Source organism: Phaseolus vulgaris, chromosome 11, assembly GCF_000499845.2.
Source record: "Phaseolus vulgaris cultivar G19833 chromosome 11, P. vulgaris v2.0, whole genome shotgun sequence".
NCBI classification, from domain to species: Eukaryota; Viridiplantae; Streptophyta; class Magnoliopsida; order Fabales; family Fabaceae; genus Phaseolus; species Phaseolus vulgaris.
This window is the reverse complement of record NC_023749.2, coordinates 49,619,057-49,641,912: the sequence shown is the minus strand read 5'-3', so window position 1 is coordinate 49,641,912 and position 22,856 is coordinate 49,619,057. Positions and strand designations below refer to the sequence as shown.

The window sequence follows — 22,856 nt, the reverse complement described above, 5'->3', positions numbered from 1 at the left end:
CTGTTTTTTTATTTTTTATTTTTATTTAGAATGATAATATATAAATTAAGAAATTTAATAAATAATTTGTATTCTTATTAAATTATTTATAATTCTTTTTACCATGTTCTCTAGTGTTAATCGTTTTGTTGGTATAAAATTCGATCAAATGAATGACATTTGGTCTGTGGTACTCTTTTTGGTCTTTTTCTCTTCTTTAATAAAGCTTCTCAGAACCAATGTTCAGGCGTCTCATGCACCAAGGGACTTCTAACACCAAAACTTTGCAAAAGAAAATAAAAGTAACAAAAGTTAAATTTAAAATTGTTAAACTCAAGGAAAATTAATGAGACAAACAGCACATGAAAGCTAAGAATGATAAGCAACAATTAAAGTTAAAATAAAAGGCTACACCACAAAATGATCCCAAATATAGCTATAGAATAGATGAAGAAAACAAAATTCTTGAATGGCTATGAAACGACCTTTCGCTCCTTAGACCATTGGTTCCAACTTCCACATCCTTCATTGCATTCCTTAGGCTTCTTCATCTTATGGTTGAATGAAAATACTTTGAGTTGGAATCCCTTCTTTAAACCATTTAGACCTAGCTTTTTTGTCTGGATAGGGATTCAAGCTTTTTGTTAGAAACTCTTAACTGGATTGTGCGCATCGTCTTGATTATCTAAATCTTCAATCTCCTTTAAAATACGCTTCTTATTTGTACCCAAACACATCACGGTTCCAAACTTGAAGATCAGATTTTAGGAACTTCAGCTTGTCTCTGAACCTGAATATACTATTACCTCGAACATCATAAGATTCTCATTTCCCTCATACCATCTCCTTGAAACCACACTCCATCTGCCAAGCATGAATAGACCTGAAAGGTCTTGACCCCCAATTTTTATGCACAAATTTCACCACTAGAGCACAATGATCTGAGACCTCTCTGAGTTGTACATATTGTTTATAGTTTGGTCAGATTTGTAACCATCCATCAGATACGAACACTCTATCAAGTCTGCTTTTATCTTAACCATTTGCTTTAAATCACGTAAACTTCTTTCCCAGAATCGGGAGCTCCACCAGAAAGTTCTTATCAATGAAGGAATTGAAGCTTCTAATCTCATTCTTCCGACTTCCCCTTTCAGTTGCACCTTTCCTTTCACTAGCTCTTCTAACTACATTAAAATTGTTGCAAAAGCACCAAATCAAATTCTGATTCGCACTTCTAATACTAGATAAATCCTTCGACATAACAACATTGTCATTCAGGTGTCACGCTGCATAAACATTGACTATGCACACAAGTTTAGATTCAAGAAATGGTTCTTGTGATTTATCTGGGTCAGATAATCTTCGTTCATTTGCTAACTTGTTCCTAATTTTGCCCAACTACCTAAATGCAATGTGGATTTAGTATTAGAACATAGACCAACCCTTTTTGTACCTAAAGAAGTTATTTTCAAATTTTTGCTTCGCCACTTTCAGGAAATACAGTAAAAAATCATTAAATTAAATTAATTTTAAAAATAAAAAATAATTAATTACTATATTAATTAAATTAAATATTATTTTATAAATTAAAAAATTATTAGTATCTAAATTAATTTTTATTATTAATAAAAATTTGTAAATTAGTTTTTAAATTAATATCTAACATTACTAAGATTTTAGCCATTAAACATTCCAGTTTTAAATTAATCTTTACACCGACTAATTTGATATTTAAAGTAGTATTTAACATTTTGATAACTAATGTTAGAACTAATTTATAATTTTTAATTAATAATATAAATTATTTTAAATATTAATAAATTTTTAATTTATAAAATAGTAATAATTTAGGTAATATACTAATCAATTATTTTTTATTTTTAAAATTAATTTTAATTAATAATATTTTTTAGTGTTATTGGACAACAACATACAATTTTTTTTCGAACACTTGCTTCAAAACAAAAGGAAAGAAACACAAATGACAAAAGACGAAGATATTGAACAGGTGTTAGCAAATAAATACAAGTATTAAGATAAAATGAACAATATCAAAGACTAAAATCCAAGATTTTAAACACTTGCCAGTAAAATAAGTATTGATATATAATAGGATAATTTTTTTTAAAGTTTATAGTAGATTCCATACATGAAGGTCGTTTATATTTCGCCCCATTTTAAGTAACTACTATAATAAAGATTATTGAAGATTGTTTAGCTCAAAATGGAATCAAACATTTTTGTACAGTAATTCTACATTTATTGGGATGGTTGCACCCACTATAGTTAATGATTGAAACATGCACCCTACTTATGGAAACATATATAATTGTATTATAAAGATTTTGTGGATAAGAAATGTAGCACCACTCGTTTAAAGTACTTATTTTATAAGCCCATTTTTAATTAAATTGAATTTTTATTTTATAAAAGTTTTTATGTTAGATATCCTATGCAATTTTACATCTCATTAAGTTGATACCTTAAGTAATAATCATATGTTATCATATTAAAAAAAATAAAAAATAAAATAAAATATGGGGGACGAGACAAAAATCCATATGTTAACAAAAGTGACACATAGGTAGACTATACCTATTCATAAAGAATTCTAAGAACAAACTAGATGAAAGCCTATTATACCAATGAAATGATTCTCTATGAGTAAATCCTAAATTAACCAACTTATCTGCACACGCATTCCCTTCACGAAAAATATGAGTAACCATAAACCTGATTTTTCTCACAGTAATTAGGACAAGTATTCAATCGATTACGAAACATCCACGGAATATTAGTTCTAGCATTAAACGCAACACAAACCAAGGCAGTATCACATTCCAGTCATTCATTAGTAAGCCCCATCTTTTGAGCTTCCTTCATAGCATATATAACTCTATAAAACTCAACAACCATAATAGGATATCCCCTAGCAACCCCATCAGTGTTAATTTAAACTCAGTCTGATAAAGGGAACTCCCATCTAATAGGAAGAGGACGAAGAACTTTACCAGTACGAATATTAATACTAAAAAACTTAATCACGTTGAAATCCAATATATTATTCTTCATTGAAGCTTCAGAAAATTTCCTACTAGAAAAGTTAAATCTTTAACTATCGAAATAGCTTAAACATCAATCTTATCTTGAAATCTAGCATAATTCCTCATACGCCATATCATCTAAATAGAAAAAGTTATCACAACAAGCTTAATCAATTTAACCAAAGGACTACCCTCACTCTTAATAAAAGAAAGAAGATCATCTTTATTAGAGAAATGTGAAGTAAGAAAAATCTGTCGAACCCAACTCCAAATATGCAAAGCATTAGAACATTCAAAAAATAAATGCTAAATAGATTTCTCGTGCTTTTCACAAATTGTACACATAAAACATATATGAAAACCTTTATTCTGGATATGTTGATCTATAGGAAGCCGTCCATGAAAAACTTTCTAGAGTACTATTGTTTTAAAAGGGAGAATATATGAAGACTAAATGAATTTACCCCAACCACAGGGAACTCCTGGTTGCAAGAAAAAAGTCCTAGCCGATTTAAGAGTGAAATGACCAGACTCATCTAGATTCAAATTAGGAATATCGTGTTCCTCCCTAACCATGATATGATTAAAAAAAATGAGACATTTGCCGTAAAGACAAATGAATATTCCAATCACAACCAGTCCAAAACCGAGAGACTGTATCCAAAATTCTAGCACCATTAGATAACCCTACAATATTTGCTAAAGAAGTAGTAGAACACCATTTATCATTCCAGAAATTAATAGAAGTACTTGTACCAACAGTTCAAGAAGTATAATCAAGTAGAATAAAACTATTTAATTCCAAGCCAAAGAGACGAGGATCTATAAACCATTCTAAACTCGTATTTTGATTTAAGAACTCTAACTTTCAGAAGAAAAGTCCAAGGCTTGTTGCTATAAGAAAAGTTTCAAGCAAGCTTAAGAAGATACACACTATTTTCATGATGAAGATTAATAATCTTCAAACCTTCATTTTCAAGAGGAGAACAGATAAGAGTCCAATATTGGTAGCTATGCCTTTTTTAAGAATATCACCAGTCCAAATAAATTTTCGACACCACTACTCAACTTGCTTAAGAAGTGAACATGTCATTTATACGTATTAAAGCTATAAGCTAAAAATCCAGAAATCACCGTATTAACTAACTGAATTCTATCCATCATGTTACAAGAGATCTACCTTTCTAAGATGTTAGCTTCAATTTCACCCGTCAAAAACTTAGGAACTCAATCAAACTAATTTAAAAAGCAACTTTTTAATCAATTTATCTAAAATGCCGATTTTTTAAATATTTTTTATTCAACTAATTTTTAGATGTTTTCTTGAATCGGTTTGCAGGGTATCGATTTTAAAAGTGATTTAATCAGTTTTTTAATTAGACACCTTTTGTTATAATATTTTCACGTGTTGCAGAAGGTCTTCATTTATTTTATAGTAAATAAAATAGTATTTAGACAGCTTGCGAATTTTGCACGAGAAGTGATTAGGTATTTTCTTTTTTTTTTTGTAGGGTATCGAAATGGCCCCAAACTTTAATTAATTAATTAATTAATTAGCCGTACTGATCAGATAAGTTTTTTATTTTTTAGCAAAAAGAATATATAACAATATTTACAGACATATTTAGGTGTTTCACAGCTGAGCCACTTACAGAAAATATTAATCAACAAACCTACTAACACTACTGAATGTTTTTTTCTGTTCAGAATTTGATATTAAATAAATCATCTGAATATTGTCTCTCTGGTTTTGAAGGATATTGGAGTTGGTACCATCAAGATTTTAGGTCTATCTGCTATGATCACCCCTTAATCAGAAAGGCTTTGTTAAGGGAAGAAATATTAATGATTGTGTCTGCATTACTTTAGAAGGCATTAACTTCTTGTCAAAAAAAAATTAAGGGATGCAATATTGCTATCAAAATTGATATTAAAAAAAAAATCTATTACTATTAAATGAAGCTTTCTTTTCTAGATATGTTTTAACTCCATTTTTTTTTTACTAATTTGATTCATTAGAGTGTAATTTGACATCTCATGACACTTTAAGTAATAATAATTATTTGTCATTACACAAAAAAAATATTATTAAAAATAAAAGAAAATACAAAAAAAATATGGAAGGACTAGATCAAAACTCATATGTTAACAAAAACGATACATAGGTAGACTATACTTATTCATAAAGAATTCTAAAAACAGACTAGAAGGAATTCTCTATGAATAAATCTTAAATTAGCCAACTTATCAGTACACACATTCTCTTCATGAAAAATATGAGTAAACTTAAACCTGATTTTATCATAGTAATTAAGACAAGTATGACAAACCTTCTATTCTTAAATATGCTATTTTTTTATCTTTTATGAGTACTTTTTCTGTAGCAAAGGTGTTAGATAAGGAGATTCATTATCTCTTCTCCTTTTTAGTTTGGCTAAAGAGGTTCTTAATAGGAGTCTCTCTTTCGGTCTTGAATCAAAAGATTCTCCCATGGTTGGCCCTAAAGGGTTGTCTTTGTCTTGTTTGTAGATGATACTTTTTTTTAGGATTAACAAAAAAATTTATCCAATCTTGTGGCTTTTTCCCATGCTAATAGTTCTATTTTTGGTCAATGGATGAATGCTTCTAAACATTTCTTCTTTCTTGTTGATAATTCTGCATTTAATAGGAGAATTAAAAGTGTTATTGGATAATTAAAAGTGTTATTGGATGTAATAGAGGGTATGTTCCTTTCAAATACCTTAATGTTCCAATTTTTGTAGGTGTTTCTAAGTCTAGATATCTCTAGCCTTTAGCATTTAAATTGACTTCTTGGAAAAGAAAAATACTAAGTATGATTGGGGAGGGTTCAACTTGCTAATCTGGTTATTTATAGTTTTATGACTTATAACTTTTAGATATATAAATGGCCTATAAATATGCTTAAAGACGTTGATAAATAAGTTAGAATTTCAAATGGATGGAGATATTTCTAAGGCTGGTATGGTTAATGTTATTAGAATACTATTTGCAATTCTTAATAAGAAGGTTTGCAGGTTATTATATTTAATTTAATCAAAATGTTTTTTATTTTGTAGCAATACCATCAGAAACCAAGTCCACAAAGAAATAAGTAACCGATTTACATCGACGATCCTATATCCACATTATTAGAGATGACACTATTTTTTAAAGAAATAGTTACATACCTTTATGCATACACATGTCAAGTGTATTAGAGGTTGCACCTTGCAACCATGAGTTGAATATATTTGTCATTCAATTTTGGATGATGTAAGTCTCTTCCATCCATAAATCATTTTAGTTTATATAATTAAATCATTGATTATGTTTTAACTAATTATACTAGGTACTTGTCTGGAGTTTGCATTAACAAGGGAAACATGATGTATAAAGGAAAAACATGAATCCCTAATTAATTAATTCAATGGGAAATGCAGGGGGAATATAAAGGGGGAAACATATATATTTTGTCCCTTATATTAATGAGTAAATACAGTTTTTAAGTTGTCAATTATTAGTATTTCATCCTTTTTATGTTTTACTAATTGTTTTCATGGATGATGTAGGCATCAATGACAATTACTTGTGATATCCATAAATGATAATATCTCAAGTAAATAGTGGACTGATAATTACATTATCAATTTACTTATGTATATTACTTAAATGTCTTCTACCAAGCCTTTTTATTTTAATTAATTAGTCAATAGACTGGATATAGAATACTCAGAAGTTGACCAAGTGCAAAGTCTCAAAAGCTGATATGGTTGAACCTAAGGTTGGTATTTTCATTAATTATTTTTTGTCTTCCTTGTTTGTCAAATAAATATCAATATTAACTCTTCATTAATATTGGATTGTAGTATAATAAACAACCGGAAGGGTATGAGTATGGGTATTATGTAAAAGTTGACATTAATAGAGGTTGAGAGTCATATTTAAATTATTGTTTATAATAAATTTTGTACTTTAAATACTAATTTAAACTTATTATGTGTTGCAATATGTTATGGATGTTCAACCACTAAATTCAGAATCAATAAAGTTTGTGAAGAACGCTTGGACACATATTTCATTATGTTATATAAAACTCTAGGATATATGATGAAGAATATAGTGTTATTTTATTTTACATATTTTAAATGTATACGAATTTTAACAATATATATTAGTTTATAGGTAGATGTACTATTTTAAATTATTTATATATATATATAATTATTATGAGAATCTGGATGGGATTTTAAAATGTACAAGTTAACGAAATTTTAGTAAACAGAATAAATAAACTGAACTAAAAAAAATTCATTTTAGACTATATAGTAGTCCATGCACTAAAATAGGCTACAATTCTATATAACACAAATTAAGAAAGACTCAAAGGTATAAGCAACAATTCAGGTGAGAACCATCGCATATATCTTTTTCTACGCTTCTTTTATTTTGTGTTCACTAAAAACACTGGATTTACCCACAATAATGCAAAAAAATTCGTTGATAATGACAAAAGTACTATTAATATTATTATTATTAGTATTATTAATAATATTACTATATGTATTGATATTGTTAATATTAACATTATTATTATTATTAATTTTATTATTATTATTATTATAATTATAGGTATTATTAATTTTATCAATATTAATATTATTATTATTTTAATTATTAATGTTATTATTATTATATTAACATTATTATTAATATTACTAGTATTATTATTATTTTATTGGTAATAATATTATTATTGACATTAATATTATTATCATTATTTTTATTGTAATTATTAATATTGTTGTAGCCATTATTAATTAATATTAACATTATTATAATTATTATTAACATTATTATAATTGTTAATAAATTTACTAACAAAATTTATCAACAAAATATACTAACGCTAAACTATCGACAAATTTTACAGACTAATATTGATTTACCTTTAATTTCTTTTTTAATTTTCATATTGGTCAGTATAAGCGGTTGGTAATGATCGACAGACAAAAAATCTTTCATTAAAATCCATCTGTAGTTATCAATGGACAAAAATCCATCGTAAAATCTGTCGATGAAACCATATATTGGTAAAATCCGGGATGAACACAACTTTATCAATAAATTTTTGTCGATAAATAGTGATGGTTATAACATAAATGTACTCTATAGTCTAATAGATTATGATATTTTGGAAAATCATTCTCTAGATCCTAAGTCAAACTTTGCTCAATTTAGGATGAATACGTTTTCTGATTTGATTAATGAAGTGTGGAATATAATTTGGGTGGGGTCGTGGGGAAAATATGGAATCACATCAATTCTATTATTTTCAATAGGAGCGCGACTAACGCATCTGAAGTTTGTACTTTGATGCAAGCAAATGTCTAGTTTTGGATTTCTGCAAAATTGCACACTGCTTCTGTACCGCTCGGCTCCGTACGACCGAACATGGATGTTAAATAAAACGAACAAAATAAATACGTGGCAGAACAGCAGTTATAACTGTAGTTGAATGGGTCAAGGACATTTTCAGGTACACTCCCTTAATACCCAAACTACCTACTCATGACCCAAACACCACTAAACACGATTTCAACAACTACCTATTTGGCCCACACGTACCAAAGCACAGGTCAACCTATAAGGAAAACTGTTGAAAGGGGGAAAAGGTACGTTTTTAATCTTCTGGAAACACTGAGAAAGGAGGAGAACTGACTTGAGCGTCGGAGTGCAATCGCAGGTACCCCCGCCGACCGGACGAGCATACGCGCAGAGGAGAAAGGACTAGGAGGATTAAGCAGCTGCTGGATAACAACAATTAGGTACTGACGTGGAACAATATCACTCTGGCCCTGACATCCACACAGGTACAATTGGCGCCCACCGTGGGGCCCGAATAATCTCTGGTCCCCCACAAGGATTTCGGCAACAATGGTGTCTACAACAGATAACAACAACTCTACGGAGAGTCAAATGGCGGTGTTACAAATTCTTCAAGCTCAAATGCAGGAACTACTGAAGAAAGGGACTGCAGACCAGATACGCTATGAGGAAGAACGACGCCAACAAGCAGAAGAAATGGCTCAACTGAAAGAACAGAACAAGAGGTTGCTCCAACAACTCGAAGACTCTGAGAGGGAAGGACATTCCCACGCTCCAACTCTGCCCCCTCATCCATCTGGAACAAAGATAACTACCCCACAAAATCGGACCCAAGTGGTCCATCACACTTCACCCACACAGCACACTCATCAAAGTGTCAAAAGTGTCACACCCCGCAGGTCGGCAAATCCAAGAGGTCATCCCTTTTCGGACGATATCATCGCAACACCTCTTCCCGACAAATGGAGGGGTTTAACGATGAACCTATACGATGGCTCCACTGATCCAAACGAACACTTGAACATTTTCAGGACGCAAATGACGTTGTACCCTGTGGACCAGACGGTATGGTGTAAGGGATTCCCCACTTCACTCAAAGAAGGACCTCTCGGATGGTTTACCGGACTCCCACCAAACTCCATGGACAGCTTTGAAATGTTGGAGACAAAATTTATAACTCAATACGCCACCAGCAGGCCCCATCGGACGTCATCCATGTCTCTCCTCCACGTCAGACAGGAAAGGGGAGAGTCATTAAGAACCTTCATGGATAGATTCAGCAGGGTGTGTATGGGGATCAGGAACTTAAACCCTGAGATTGCAATGCATCACCTGATCTCGGCCATACTTCCAGGCCGATTCACCGATAGCTTGATAAAGCGATCGCCGCACAATATGGATGAATTAAGAACCAGAGCCACCAAATTCATGCAAATAGAAGAGCATATAGACTATCACAGGAAGACACTGGCGGAAAATATGGAAAAAAGTAGAGATGTCCGCATCCATCCGAGGACGAACGAACGAGGGCCTCGTTTCCAGAACAGAGGCCCCCATTTTCATAACTACACCCCGCTGACTGTACCTAGAGGGAAGATACTGGACGAAGCCTTACAAACTGACTTAATCCCAATGTTAAAGCAAGCACAGACACCTCCCAACGCTGATACAGCTAAACGTTGTCAATACCACCGTAATTACGGCCATTCGACCGAAGGCTGTCAAGCGTTGAAAGATAAGATAGAAGAACTTGTCCAAGCCGGCCACCTCCGCAAATTTGTGAAAACAGTGGCACCTACACCACGATCACCCCAACGTGATGAGAACTTCACTAAGGACAGAGCACGATCTGGGCGACGAGACGACTGAAATGATCGAAACCGCACGAGCCGCAGAAGAAGAAGTGAAAGTCCGGTCAGACGGACAAGGCCTCGAAGTGAAAGCCCAGATCGCAGAAGCCGAACTAAACAGAAAATTCGGGAAGTCATTAACACAATTGTTGGGCCTATGTTGCTCGGCGCTCCTCCTCAGGAGATCAATTACATTGCGGGCGGATTCGCAGGAGGAGGATGTTCTAATTCAGCCAGGAAGAGACATTTAAGGGCAATTCAATCAGTTCATTCGGCATCCCTACACCGCCGACCGCATATCCCACCTATCACCTTCACGGACGCTGACTTCACCGCAATTGATCCCGCTCAAGATGACCCCATGGTCATTACGGTGGAAATCGATAAGTTCGCAATTGCTAAGGTCCTTGTCGACCAAGGAAGCTCGGTCGACATCTTGTACTGGGAAACTTTTAAAAAAATGAACATTTCAGAATCAGAGATACAGCCTTACGACGAACAAATAGTCGGGTTTTCAGGGGAACGTGTAGATACTAGAGGGTATATTGACCTATTCACCACTTTTGGTGATGATTATCTCAGCAAAACCATCAATATCCGATACTTGCTGGTCAATGCTAATACGTCCTACAATATACTCCTCGGTCGTCCCTCCATAAATAGGTTAAAGGCTATCGTTTCCACTCCTCATTTGGCTATGAAGTTTCCTTCCGTAAACGGAGATATTACAACGATACACGTAGACCAAAAAACAGCACGAGAATGCTATGTAGCCAGTCTGAAAGTCGAGCCAACCCGAAGGTTATATAAGACAACGACCGATCGCTCCCCAGACAGAAGAGGTCGGTCGCCAGAGAGGCGCCCCAGAAGAATGAGCTCCCGAAGGCACTTGGTGGCCCTTGTGGACCTAGATCCCCGATTGGACGACCCTCGTATGGAGGTAGACGAGGACTTACAACCTATATTCCTACGCGATAAGGACTGCAAAACTTACATGGGCACTTCCCTCAAGCCGAACGATCGAGATGTGATCAATAGAACATTGATGAAGAACGTTGACCTATTCGCCTGGACTGCTGCAGATATGCCCGGGGTGAAACCCGATGTTATTACTCATCGTCTATCCGTATACAAAGAAGCTAGGCCAGTCTCCCAGAAGAAAAGGAAGTTGGGGGAGGAACGACGTAAAGCCGCCTGAGACGAAACCGAAAAGCTTGTACAAGCTGGCTTTATTCAAAAGGCCCATTACACCACGTGGTTAGCCAATGTGGTAATGGTTAGAAAGGCAAATGGAAAGTGGCGAATGTGTGTCGACTACACAGACCTTAACAAAGCTTGTCCAAAGGATTCGTACCCCTTACCGACTATCGATCGGCTGGTAGACGGAGCGGCCGGCCATCAGATGCTCAGCTTTTTAGACTCATATTCCGGATATAATCAAATCCAGATGCACCCGAAAGACAAGGAGAAAACAACCTTTCGCACAGACTCCAACAATTTTTATTATGAGGTTATGCCGTTCGGCCTGAAAAACGCTGGAGCCACTTACCAGCGCTTGATGGACCATGTCTTCCATGACATGATTGGACAGAATGTCGAAGTATACGTCGATGATATCGTAGTTAAGTCGAACTCCTGTGACCAACACATTGCAGATTTGAAAGAAGTCTTTCAAGCTTTGCGAAAATACCATATGCGTCTGAATCCTGAAAAATGTGCGTTCGGCGTGGAAGGAGGAAAATTCTTAGGGTTCATGCTCACTCACCGGGGCATAGAGGCAAATCCTGAAAAGTGTAAAGCCATCGCAGAAATGCGGAGTCCCAACAGTCTCAAAGAGATCCAACGACTCATCGGTCGTCTTACATCTCTGTCTCGTTTCGTACCTAAACTTGCCGAACGAACGAGACCCATCATTAAACTATTAAAAAAGACAACCAAATTTGAATGGACGGCCGAATGTGAGCAAAACTTCCTCCAGCTAAAGACATTTTTAGCTTCTCCACCGGTCATCCAAAAACCAAACACACGAGAGCCCATCATAGTCTACCTGGCTGTCTCCAGCGAAGCAGTAAGAACGACCGGTGTATTTTGTGAGCCGTGTGCTACACGGCGCAGAAGTCAGATACCAAATGGTTGAGAAGGTGGCATTGGCCCTAATCATCACCGCACGACGAATGCGGATGTATTTTCAGAATCATCGCATCATAGTTAGAACGAACTATCCTATTATGAAGATTTTGACTAAACCTGACCTGGCCGGACGTATGATAGGATGGGCTATCGAACTATCAGAATTTCATGTCGAATACCAGCCGAGGGGCGCAATCAAGTCCCAAGCCCTCGCAGACTTTGCATCAGAACTCACTCCGCAACCGACCGAGGAAGAGGAATCTATATGGGTGTTGTATGTGGACGGTTCTTCAAACAACCGCTCATGTGGAGCAGGAGTGGTGTTGGAAGGGCCAGGCGAGATTGTCGTTGAACAGGCAATGAAGTTTGAATTCAAGACTTCGAACAATCAGGCAGAATATGAAGCTATCATTGCCGGCCTACACCTGGCTATGGAGTTAGAAATAACCAAATTGATTTGCAAAAGTGACTCTCGGCTGGTCATCGGGCAGCTCACAGAAGAGTATGATGTAAGGGAAAATTTACTTCAGCAGTATTACCATTTTGTGAAAAACCTCTTAAATAGGTTCGGGGAAGTATCATTCCAACACGTCCGGAGAGAAAACAACACTCGAGCAGACACTCTCTCACGATTGGCCACTGTCAAGCAAAAGGGAGTCCACCGGTCGGTCATACATGTGACCCTGAATAAACCAAGTGTCGGCGTGGAGGAATGCCTAACGACCAACACTCAACCTAACTGGATGACCCCCATCAAACAATACCTGACAGAAGGAATATGTGGCCCGCACTTGGAGAAAACAATGAAACAGCAGGCTGCCAGGTATATTCTTATTGATCAAGACCTCTACAGGAGAGGTTATTCTCGTCCTCTACTAAAATGTCTGAATCCTGACCAAATTACATATGTGATGACCGAGTTACATGAAGGAGTATGTGGAACTCACCCAGGAGCACGAACCATGGCTGCTAAAGTGCTCAGGGCCGGATACTACTGGCCGACCGTGCAAGGAGACTGCACAGAATTCGTTCGGAAATGCTTGAAATGTCAGGAATACGGGAATATATCGCATGAAAAACCAGAAAACTTGCATTACATTCTATCTCCTGGCCGTTCGTGAAATGGGGGATGGATATCATCGGACCCTTTTCACCTGGCAAGGGACAATGCAAATTCCTGTTAGTCGGCATTGACTACTTCACTAAGTGGATCGAGGCCGAACCCTTGACAGCCATCACTGCTCGTAACGTCCAAAATTTTGTATGGAAGAATATCATCTGCAGGTTCGGCCTACCTCAAATTATTATAACAGACAATCGCCGACAGTTCACCGACCGAGGGTTAGCAGAGTTTTACGAGAAACTCCATGTCAAACACATCACAAGCTCGGTGGAGCATCCGCAAACCAACGGTCAAGCCGAGGCCGCCAACAAAGTCATTCTTAACGAACATAAAAAGAGACTCGGCCCAGCTAAGGGAAATTGGACTGAAGAACGTTTGGAAGTCCTCTGGGCCTATCGTTGTACACCGCAATCAACAACTCAGGAAACACCTTATAGCCTGACGTACGGCATCGAAGCCATGATTCCGGTCGAGATAGGCGAGCCTTCCCTACGCCGACAGACATTAGACCTGGACTTGAATAAGGAAAGTCTACTGGTCGGCCTCGACCTCATTAATAAATTAAGAGACAAGTGCAGAATACGAGAAGAGGCATGCAAGATACGTGCGGCACGACGATATAACTCAAAGGTGAAGCCACGAAATTTTCAGAAAGGAGATTTAGTTTGGCGCATGCGCAGTGATGCCCGGAAAGACGGAGGGAAATTTGCAAGTAACTGGGAAGGACCATTCCGCATCGCCGACACAGCAGCCGGAGGAGCATATCGCTTAGATCATTTATCAGGAAAATCTGTACCGAGAACGTGGAATGCCACGCATCTCAAATTCTATTACAGTTGATAAATGAAAATCAGTGTACTCTTTCCTCGCTCGGTCGTTTTATCCCTAAAGTAGGGTTTTCGACCGAGAAGGTTTTAACGAGGCACTTTAAAAACTATACATCTCTCTACTTGACGTCTTTTTAACCGTTCGTTCGGTCAAGATCATATTTACAACCTAAACGTTATTCACCTATCGTTGGTCAGAAATTAATAATCCTAAGTTATTAATTAACTGTTCATTCGGTCAGAATCATATTTACAACCTAAACGATTGTTCACTTATCGTTGGTTAGAAATTAATAATCTTACGTTATTAATTAACCGTTCGTTCGGTCAGAATCATATTTACAACCTAAACGATTGTTCACTTATCGTTGGTTAGAAATTAATAATCTTACGTTATTAATTAACCGTTCGTTCGGTCAGAATCATATCTACAACCTAAAGGTTATTCACCTATCGCTGATCAAAAATTAATAATCTTGTTATTAATTAACCGATCGATCGGTTAGAATCGTACTAATAGTCTTACGACGGTCAGAATCAAATGATGTTAATAAACCATTCGTTCGGTCAGTGGATAACCAGATGTCGAGAAAATTATTCGCTTGGAAGCAGGTATAAACAAGCATGCATATAAAATCAAACGCGAACGCATACATACATATGGTCGAGAGTATACAAACAACTGTTCAAGCGTACATTCAAGTACTAAAGCATAAAAAGATAAATTGTTTTTAACCCACAGCCCGGGTCCAGACATATTCCGAATTAGATAATGTCGATGGTCTCGTCCGGTTGTGCACTGTCAGTCGGCGGTTCCCCCATGACCTGACCGACGTCATCAGCATCTTCTCCAAGCGATACAAGGCGACCGTTCACAACATCCTTGCCAAGATCGTACCGTGAGTCATCGGCCGGTATACCATGAAAAAAGGCCGCTTGGCGAAGACCTTGATTGAAGCTTTCTTCGTTGATACGCAAAATGAAACCTTGACACTTCTCAATTTCAACATTGAGTGACTCCTTCTCGGTCGTTAGATCAGCTTTCTCTTGGAAAAGCTCATCCCGTTCGGCCGTCAACTTCGTAACCATGGCCTTCAACGTTTCTTTTTCTTCTTTAATCATCTGCACCTCCCTCTCTTTCTCCTTCTGACAGGCATCGATATCCTGCAATGCCTTTTTTAAAGCTTGGGATGATTCGTCCAGTTTGGCCCTTAGTCTCGGAATCACGATCGACTCAGCTCTCTTCAGCTCATCCCCAATGGCTCGACTCACCACAGCCGCCCGACATTGGAGTTCCACCATCTCTTCGATCAGGTGTAATGTAGGTACAGCAGCCAGTATACCTTCATCCTTGGGTAGAAGATCAAACTGCATGGTCAGAGCAACCCTAAGGCCTAGTCCGAACATGCTAACCGGTTTGCCACCAGATGAGGTACCCACCTCCAATTTTTGAACCTTGGACGGACGTCCTCTCTTCTTGTTCGCAGGTGGCGCAACAGCAATCTTGGGCGACACCACCTCTACAGCAGCTGGCTTCAGTACAATACCAGCGGCAGAAGAAACCTTACGATCCTCGGCCTGCTTCTTCAGATCCTTCATGAACTTGCTCAGACTCGGATCCATCCTTAAAATAATGCCTACATAAAACAAACCGTCAAAACGCAATCCCACAACAAAGCGACCGACAACAATTGAATACACATACCAGTTAAATCTGCCCACTTTTTGGACGACCCATACAAGGCTATCAGCTCTCGGGTGGGCAGCCTACAAGGTAACCGGTCGATAACTAATATAACCTCCTTATCAAAAGGTGTTAATGAATGCAACAACTGGTTATCGAGCCGGAAAGGTTTCTCCGTCCAATGGAAAGGAAACTTAGTTGTTCCATCAGCATTATAAAAGAGGTCACGGCCATCAGGCTCCACAAAAATCTTGAAGTAATTATCTTTAAAAAATTTATACGACGTGGTGTATGGAGCAAACCGAACATTACCCGACCGACTGACCAACGACAACCAACTCACAGGGGTGCTCGGATACGTATTATAATAATACAAAAACGACTGCGGGGTAGGATTAAGCCTGAAAACTCAACATATAACGCGAAAAGCTTGGAGAATCGCCCACGAGTTGGGATGCAACTGCGTGGGCGCAACATTGAGAGTCCGAAGGACTCCCATGGTAACATCATCAAAAGGAAAGGTCATGCGTAAATTAGAAAAGAAGGTACTATATACAAAAAAGAAATCATGCGGCGCGTTCTCCCGACCGTGGCAGACACGGTCGGTCACACCGCAGACGTCTGCAGTTAACGCCTCATTCGGACAATCAGACTCTACAAAACCAGGGTTGGCAGAAAAGAACTTATCTAAGTCATCAGCCGTTTTAATTTTCGTGGAAATATTAAGGACGGACGGATCGACCCAATCGTAACTCGGGCCTTCCGAAAACTCACTCGCGCCACTAGAAGCGGTGCGAGTCAAAGACGAATCTACACTACAAGAAGACTCTACAGAAGAGGGCATCACTAACCTTAGGGGCGGATGAAACTGAAGCAAACTCGACAACCGCAATAGACTCGACGCTCGGAGCAGAAAGCACAAGATCTAGGAAGCAAAAAGAGTGCGTAAACCCTTTCCCAACAAATGAAATGCTATTTATAGGCAATGAAGTGAGAGAAGAACCCCCTCATCAAACGTCCAGCACCATTGGATCTCATTTGATCCAACGGGTACAATCACTCGGCATTCGAAACGACACTCAATCGCCACCGTTGAAAACGTCAGATGAAACAGTACACGCCTAAACGGCGGCTCTGGCAAACGTCACATCTCTGCGACACATTTAAGAGGAACCAGCTGTAAAGCACCATCTTGAAACCCCATCCATCTTGTACGACTCTTCGGCCAATCATACCCTCGAGCTTGGGGGGCAAGTGTACCGCTCGGCTCCGTACGACCGAACATGGATGTTAAATAAAACGAACAAAATAAATACGTGGCAGAACAGCAGTTATAACTATAGTTGAATGGGTCAAGGACATTTTCAGGTACACTCCCTTAATATCAGGAAGCCACTACTCATGACCCAAACACCACTAAGCACGATTTCAGCAACTACCTATTTGGCCCACACGTACCAAAGCCCAGGTCAACCTATAAGGAAAACTGCTGAAAGGGGGAAAAGGTACGTTTTTAATCTTCTGGAAACACTGAGAAAGGAGGAGAACTGACTTGAGCGTCGGAGTGCAATCGCAGGTACCCCCGCCGACCGGACGAGCATACGCGCAGAGGAGAAAGGACTAGGACGATTAAGCAGCTGCTGGACAACAACAATTAGGTACTGACGTGGAACAATATCACTCTGGCCCTGACATCCACACAGGTACAGCTTCGGTTTCCTTTTCCAGTTGGTGTTTGAAACCTTTGGAATGTATGCGTTTGGTTATGTGATGCTTTTTAGGTTTTTAAGTTCTTAGTGTGGACTGTGCTTTTTCCTGTTTGGTTTGGAGGATCCTGTTAGACGTTGAATTATGTATTTTTTGTATAAGGGTCGATCCACCCCTGAAGTGGTTCACATTTATATATTTGTTATTGCTGATAAAAAAGAAGAAGACCAGAGTTGTGATAAGTATTGAATAACTTTAGATAATATTTATATAAATTGTAATTTTAAAACCGTTCTCTAAAAACTTTAATAACTGTTCCTTAAAAATATTTTTACATTCATTACCATAATTTTTTTTATACACAAACGCAATAATAACTTGTGTTAAAATTTAATAACCAAACAAAATAACAACGAAATATGAAATATAGTTCATAAAACAACTATTAACACTACATAAAACAATTGCCTTACTTAATCTCACATCATCACCACTTAATGTTGTTTATGTAAAAAGTTACCCGAATGGACAAAATTCATACTTTTATATAAACCTTCGGATCAAAATGATTTTTTTAAAATCATTAGATAAAATTGATTTTCTTAAAATTAATTAGACCAAATTAACTATTATTCCTTAATATAAGGATAAAAAATAATTAAGCCAATAATAAAATAAAACTATAGTATATCCATCTATAATTTTAAAACACAAGCTATAATATTTTTATAAAAATTAAATAACTTTAATTACTAGAATCTTATTTAAAAGGGTTACTTCTTCTCTGAATCCTTTGACAAATAGAATTGAGATGTAATAAATTGTTATTCATTTTATACACTATGTACTATAAATTGTAATTGACTTGTTATTCTTCTGCTATGTTTTATGAAATACTATTTTTTGTCTTGTTGTAGACAAGACCGTGGTTTATTTTTCTTCTTGTAGGTTGTTGAATGTGAAAGGATTTTGGTTTGTGCTTAGTTGGTTGGAGGAACTTCATTTCTTCGATTTGTGATTTGCAAAATATTGTCAAATGTTTTTTTGGAGCATAAATGATGTACACTGTAAGTAGGGTCAAAGTTCTTGAGTTGGTCTGCTAGGTGATAAGAGTTACTATGAAAGAAAGAAACCTTGTTAAAATTCAAAAGTAAAAGGTTGAAGAAAACGTAAAGCGCAGATGGTAGCGTCAGTGACTATGATTCGAACTTTAGCATGAGAATATTTTGATTTTTTTTTAAAACTTTTCAATTAAGCAAAGTAAACTTTTGAATGTCACCTAATGTCTTTACAAAATATTAGATTTGGCAAATGAAGTTCACTTTAAAGAATTAAAAAAACATATAAGAAGCACAAAATATATATAAAAATGTGTTCTTTTCTATTGGCTAAAAAGAAACGTCGCCTGAGAGATTCGAACTCTCGCGGGGAAACCCCATGTACTTAGCAGGCACACGCCTTAACCACTCGGCCAAAGCGACACTACATAAGAAAATATCTATATAATTATTGTGTTGATCAAACACTTCCATTATTTATTTTTTTATTCACAAGTTTTTGGAGCTATGCCTTGAGAAGATGGGCATCAATATCTGAAGTGCATTTGTGCACGTACTCCACGTAGCCATATGGAGGATCAACTTCTTCATCAACCCTCTCATATTCAATGGTCCATTTTGCAATAGCACCACCATTCTCCTTATCAATTGCTTCAAATATGAGATTAAACACCTTAAACTTATGGTCGATCTCTTCACCAAAGAGTTTGCACTTGATTGTTTTGTTCTCTTCATCAAGGGATTCAATACTCTCATGACATGTTCTAACCTTACCATCTATTCTTTCACAAACAATAAAGAATCATTGTATAAGAATAGAGATAAGAAAAAATTCATTTATACATAACATTTTATTTCAATTGTAATATATATGTATAGTTTTTTTTTAAGAAGTAAATCTTTAAATGTGCAATTTCAACTTTAGTCACTCATATTTTTTTTATCAGCAAAAATAAATAAATAAATAAAAATCACTTCATGGGTGATTCAACCTTTATACAGATCCAACAAACAAATATATCACGTCCAATAATCTCAAAGAAACTAATACCTAACAACTAAACTCAAAACACCAAAAGAAGCTACCAAATCAAAAAAGGTAAAACAAACACCAAATAAAAAGAAAAACAAGAATTTAAAACCTAAAACAGATCAACTCAAAAAAGAACAACACAAAAAAAAAAACCAAAGAACTCGTGAAATCTCAAATCATTCTAAAGTTTATGGATGTAAGATGCAAATCATATCTTACTACCCAATGTTTTAGAGTCTAGATAAGTTTAAACTCATTCTAAAATAGTATTTTGTCTACTTTAATAATTATTATTGAACGTTTATCATTCAGTATCAATTCGTGACTATTTATTAACATTTACTTACACACTCAACATCTTCAACTCTTCTTTGATAGACGAGAAAAAGATGTATGTTATTTAATACATATAATGTGCTCAAAGATACCGTCAGCTAATTTCTCATTTTCTGATTGGTGTCTTGAATCCTTGGTATGTATGTATTCTGTTTAGTTTTTATGTAAAAGGTTGTTTCTTGGGTTTCTTTTATTATTGATTGAGATAGGAAAGAGAGTAGGAGGTCTTTTGCTTGATATGTAGATGAAAAGGCTCTTTGAGAAAATCTGTTTTGTTGTATAAGAGTTGGACCACCCCTGAAGTGGTCTCATTTAATTTCATTGCTATTTGCTGATAAAAAAAAATACATATAATGTGCTAATATTACCTTATAATTTAATTTTTGAAATTAAATTAAGTCAAAACTCATCTTCTATAACTAACCAACTCCAAATATATACAACTTTTGAAAGATAAGAAGTAAATCCGAGGGAATTACAGAAAGTATAAGAGTGTATTAAAACTTAGGAAGAAAATAATCTGCAGAGTTATATATTAGAAGTTTAATTACCTACGACATAAGTCCAGTGCTTGATGGAGTCATTGTGATGCCAGTCTTCACCATGGTGCAGCTTGGTTTCGTGAACACTCTCAGCAATGTTTTGAACATCATGGAGTTGCGTTGAGAAGATTTTGAACAACCTTTCAGCAGTTGCATGAACCCCAATTTCAATGCTGATTTTGCCAAAAAGTGCCATGGTGATGAAAAAATAAGCAATTACAGAAGCAAGAAATGGAAAGAACAAGATGAGGATTTATGAAGAATAATAATAATGGGATCCCCCACTTATATAGAACATAATTTACCCACCCATAATTCAATTGTGGGATCTCTATACCCCACAATAAAGGTAAACGGCTAATATTTTTTTCTTTTAAGTTACTCATATGTTACTCAATTTTTATTTATTATTTATTATTTATCAATTATTTTAAATTTTAATATGAATCAATTATAATATTAAAGCAAAGAGGGATAATTAACAATATGTAAAATGTCAAACTAATAGATAAGCCATGAGAACATAACATGAAGTAATATCTAATATAAATAAGAGGAAGTTTTAAAATATGTAATTGAATTTTTTTTAATATGCTCTAGTTAAAGGAAGTGCTGAAAGTCATCCTATTAATTATTGGGTCAATGCAAATAGGCTCTTTTTTTTTTTTTTTTTACTATTTATTTTGCTTGTGTAAGAAGAAATGATAACACGTCTCTTCAATATAAAGAGGGAAAAAACTTGACAAGATAATATTACCTAACACATTCGATTTTTATATTGTTTGATTCATATGTTTCATACGATTGTTTCAAAAATGTGTTTTTGCTTGAAAACTAAAGGAATGTTTCTTTTTTAAAATAACATAAGATTTAACAGGGTTTCCATATGCATCTGTGAGTTCAATAGGGTTTCCATGTTCATCTCGCAGTTCCACTTGTTGTGCCATCTTCGAACTTTTCTTTGCACGTAAACCAAATTCCATGTTAATTATATCTGTGATAAAAAGAAAGCGATATAGGTATGAATAAGGGTTAATATCCTATGCCAGAATGGTATACTCAGATGAGGGATGTAGAAGGGAACAATGCTATCAGAACCTCAAGCTACTATGCAACTTTTTTCTTTTCTAGTTTCTCCGATGGCTATGGAGAGTATGAATTGTTCAAAATATTTTAAAGGTGGGGAAGAGTGAAGGAGGTATTTATATCTAGAAAGCTTAATAGGTGAGAGAGGAGAAAGGTTTAGTCCAGTTTTATGACATTAAAAACGTTGAGCAGCTAGATAAGGAAATGGATTCATATAGGAATATCAAACTTCGTATCAGTCGTCGTAGGTTTAGTCCAGTTGTCGTTGACGAAGCAACAAAATCTTGGGACAATATTGAGTTTTGTGTTCCTAAATACTCTTTACTCCAGCCACCCACAAACCCGTCTACACCTTATTCTGCGTAGGGCTCAAGTGCACTAAATAAATATTCTCAAAGTGGCACCTCAGGTCCTTATGTTGGACGGAGAAAATACATTTCCATCTCAAGCACAGGGACCAAACACATTGAGCAACAACACATCCCAGGAAAACATGTTGGGTACTCTCTTCTGGTGCTTGACACAGAAGGAGAACTAATCAGTATCCCTCTCCTGATCAAGCTACTTCTAGTAGGTAATTTGTCCAACAAAATCCTCCAAGTTGTTGCTAGAGCACTAGGGAATGCTTTAGCCTGCAACAACTGGTTGAAAATACCCGTTTGGACCCCGTTAGTAGAAGAACCTAAGCCTTTATAAGCTGATTTCATAGAAAACTCCCCACACCTGAAGGTCATGTGCCTCCCTATTAAGATAACCTGTGGAAATAAACCTTAACATTTATTCTTCTTGTAAGGACTTCCACTCGTATCTGATTCTCCTCCATCTAAGTCGCCATTTCCATACAGAGTCTTCCTACTCTCCAACCTCACTCACCTTCTGCCCCTGATCCAAAGAAATAGAATGCAACCTCGGGTATATAAGGAGATAAACTTGTAATTACCTACCCAAACATCCTTCCAGAATCTGACTTTATCCTCAGTGCCCACTTTCCAGACCAGAGCTTCTTTAAATCAACCTTCTGCAATGCCCTCTCCCCATACTTTAGACAGATGCCTCCACCACCAAGCTTGAC

General features: G+C 36.1%; 3 protein-coding genes and 1 non-coding gene across 4 annotated transcripts; 2 read left to right on the top strand and 2 right to left on the bottom strand.

Annotated features, from left to right (window-relative positions):
- The first annotated feature begins 8,957 nt into the window (after window positions 1-8,957).
- LOC137809399 (uncharacterized) lies at window positions 8,958-10,277 on the top strand. The gene has a single exon (XM_068610521.1). It carries the CDS (start codon window positions 8,958-8,960, stop codon window positions 10,275-10,277), a length of 1,320 nt encoding a protein of 439 aa, XP_068466622.1.
- Window positions 10,278-12,387: 2,110 nt separating this feature from the next.
- Window positions 12,388-13,509, top strand: LOC137809391 (uncharacterized). The gene has a single exon (XM_068610513.1). It carries the CDS (start codon window positions 12,388-12,390, stop codon window positions 13,507-13,509), a length of 1,122 nt encoding a protein of 373 aa, XP_068466614.1.
- A 5,580-nt stretch (window positions 13,510-19,089) lies between these two features.
- On the bottom strand, window positions 19,090-20,934 carry LOC137811423 (MLP-like protein 43). Its single transcript, XM_068613173.1, has 2 exons — window positions 20,708-20,934; window positions 19,090-19,564 (listed from the first exon to the last, which is right to left on the bottom strand). The coding sequence occupies exons 1-2, from the start codon at window positions 20,892-20,894 to the stop codon at window positions 19,293-19,295; spliced, it is 459 nt and encodes a 152-aa protein (XP_068469274.1). The 5' UTR covers window positions 20,895-20,934; the 3' UTR covers window positions 19,090-19,292.
- Window positions 19,129-19,210, bottom strand: TRNAS-GCU (transfer RNA serine (anticodon GCU)). Its single transcript has one exon. It is a non-coding gene; the product is annotated as a tRNA-Ser (tRNA).
- Window positions 20,935-22,856: the final 1,922 nt, after the last annotated feature.

What these genes read in the sequence shown, in the direction of transcription:
- LOC137809399 (XM_068610521.1), top strand. Translation starts at nt 8,958, where the DNA reads ATGGTGTCTACAACAGATAACAACAACTCTACGGAGAGTCAAATGGCG.
- LOC137809391 (XM_068610513.1), top strand. Translation starts at nt 12,388, where the DNA reads ATGGTTGAGAAGGTGGCATTGGCCCTAATCATCACCGCACGACGAATG.
- LOC137811423 (XM_068613173.1), bottom strand. Translation starts at nt 20,894, where the DNA reads ATGGCACTTTTTGGCAAAATCAGCATTGAAATTGGGGTTCATGCAACT. An exon ending in GCACTGGACTTATGTCGTAG is followed by an intron (nt 19,565 to 20,707) that starts GTAATTAAACTT and finishes GTGAAAGAATAG; the next exon opens with ATGGTAAGGTTAGAACATGT.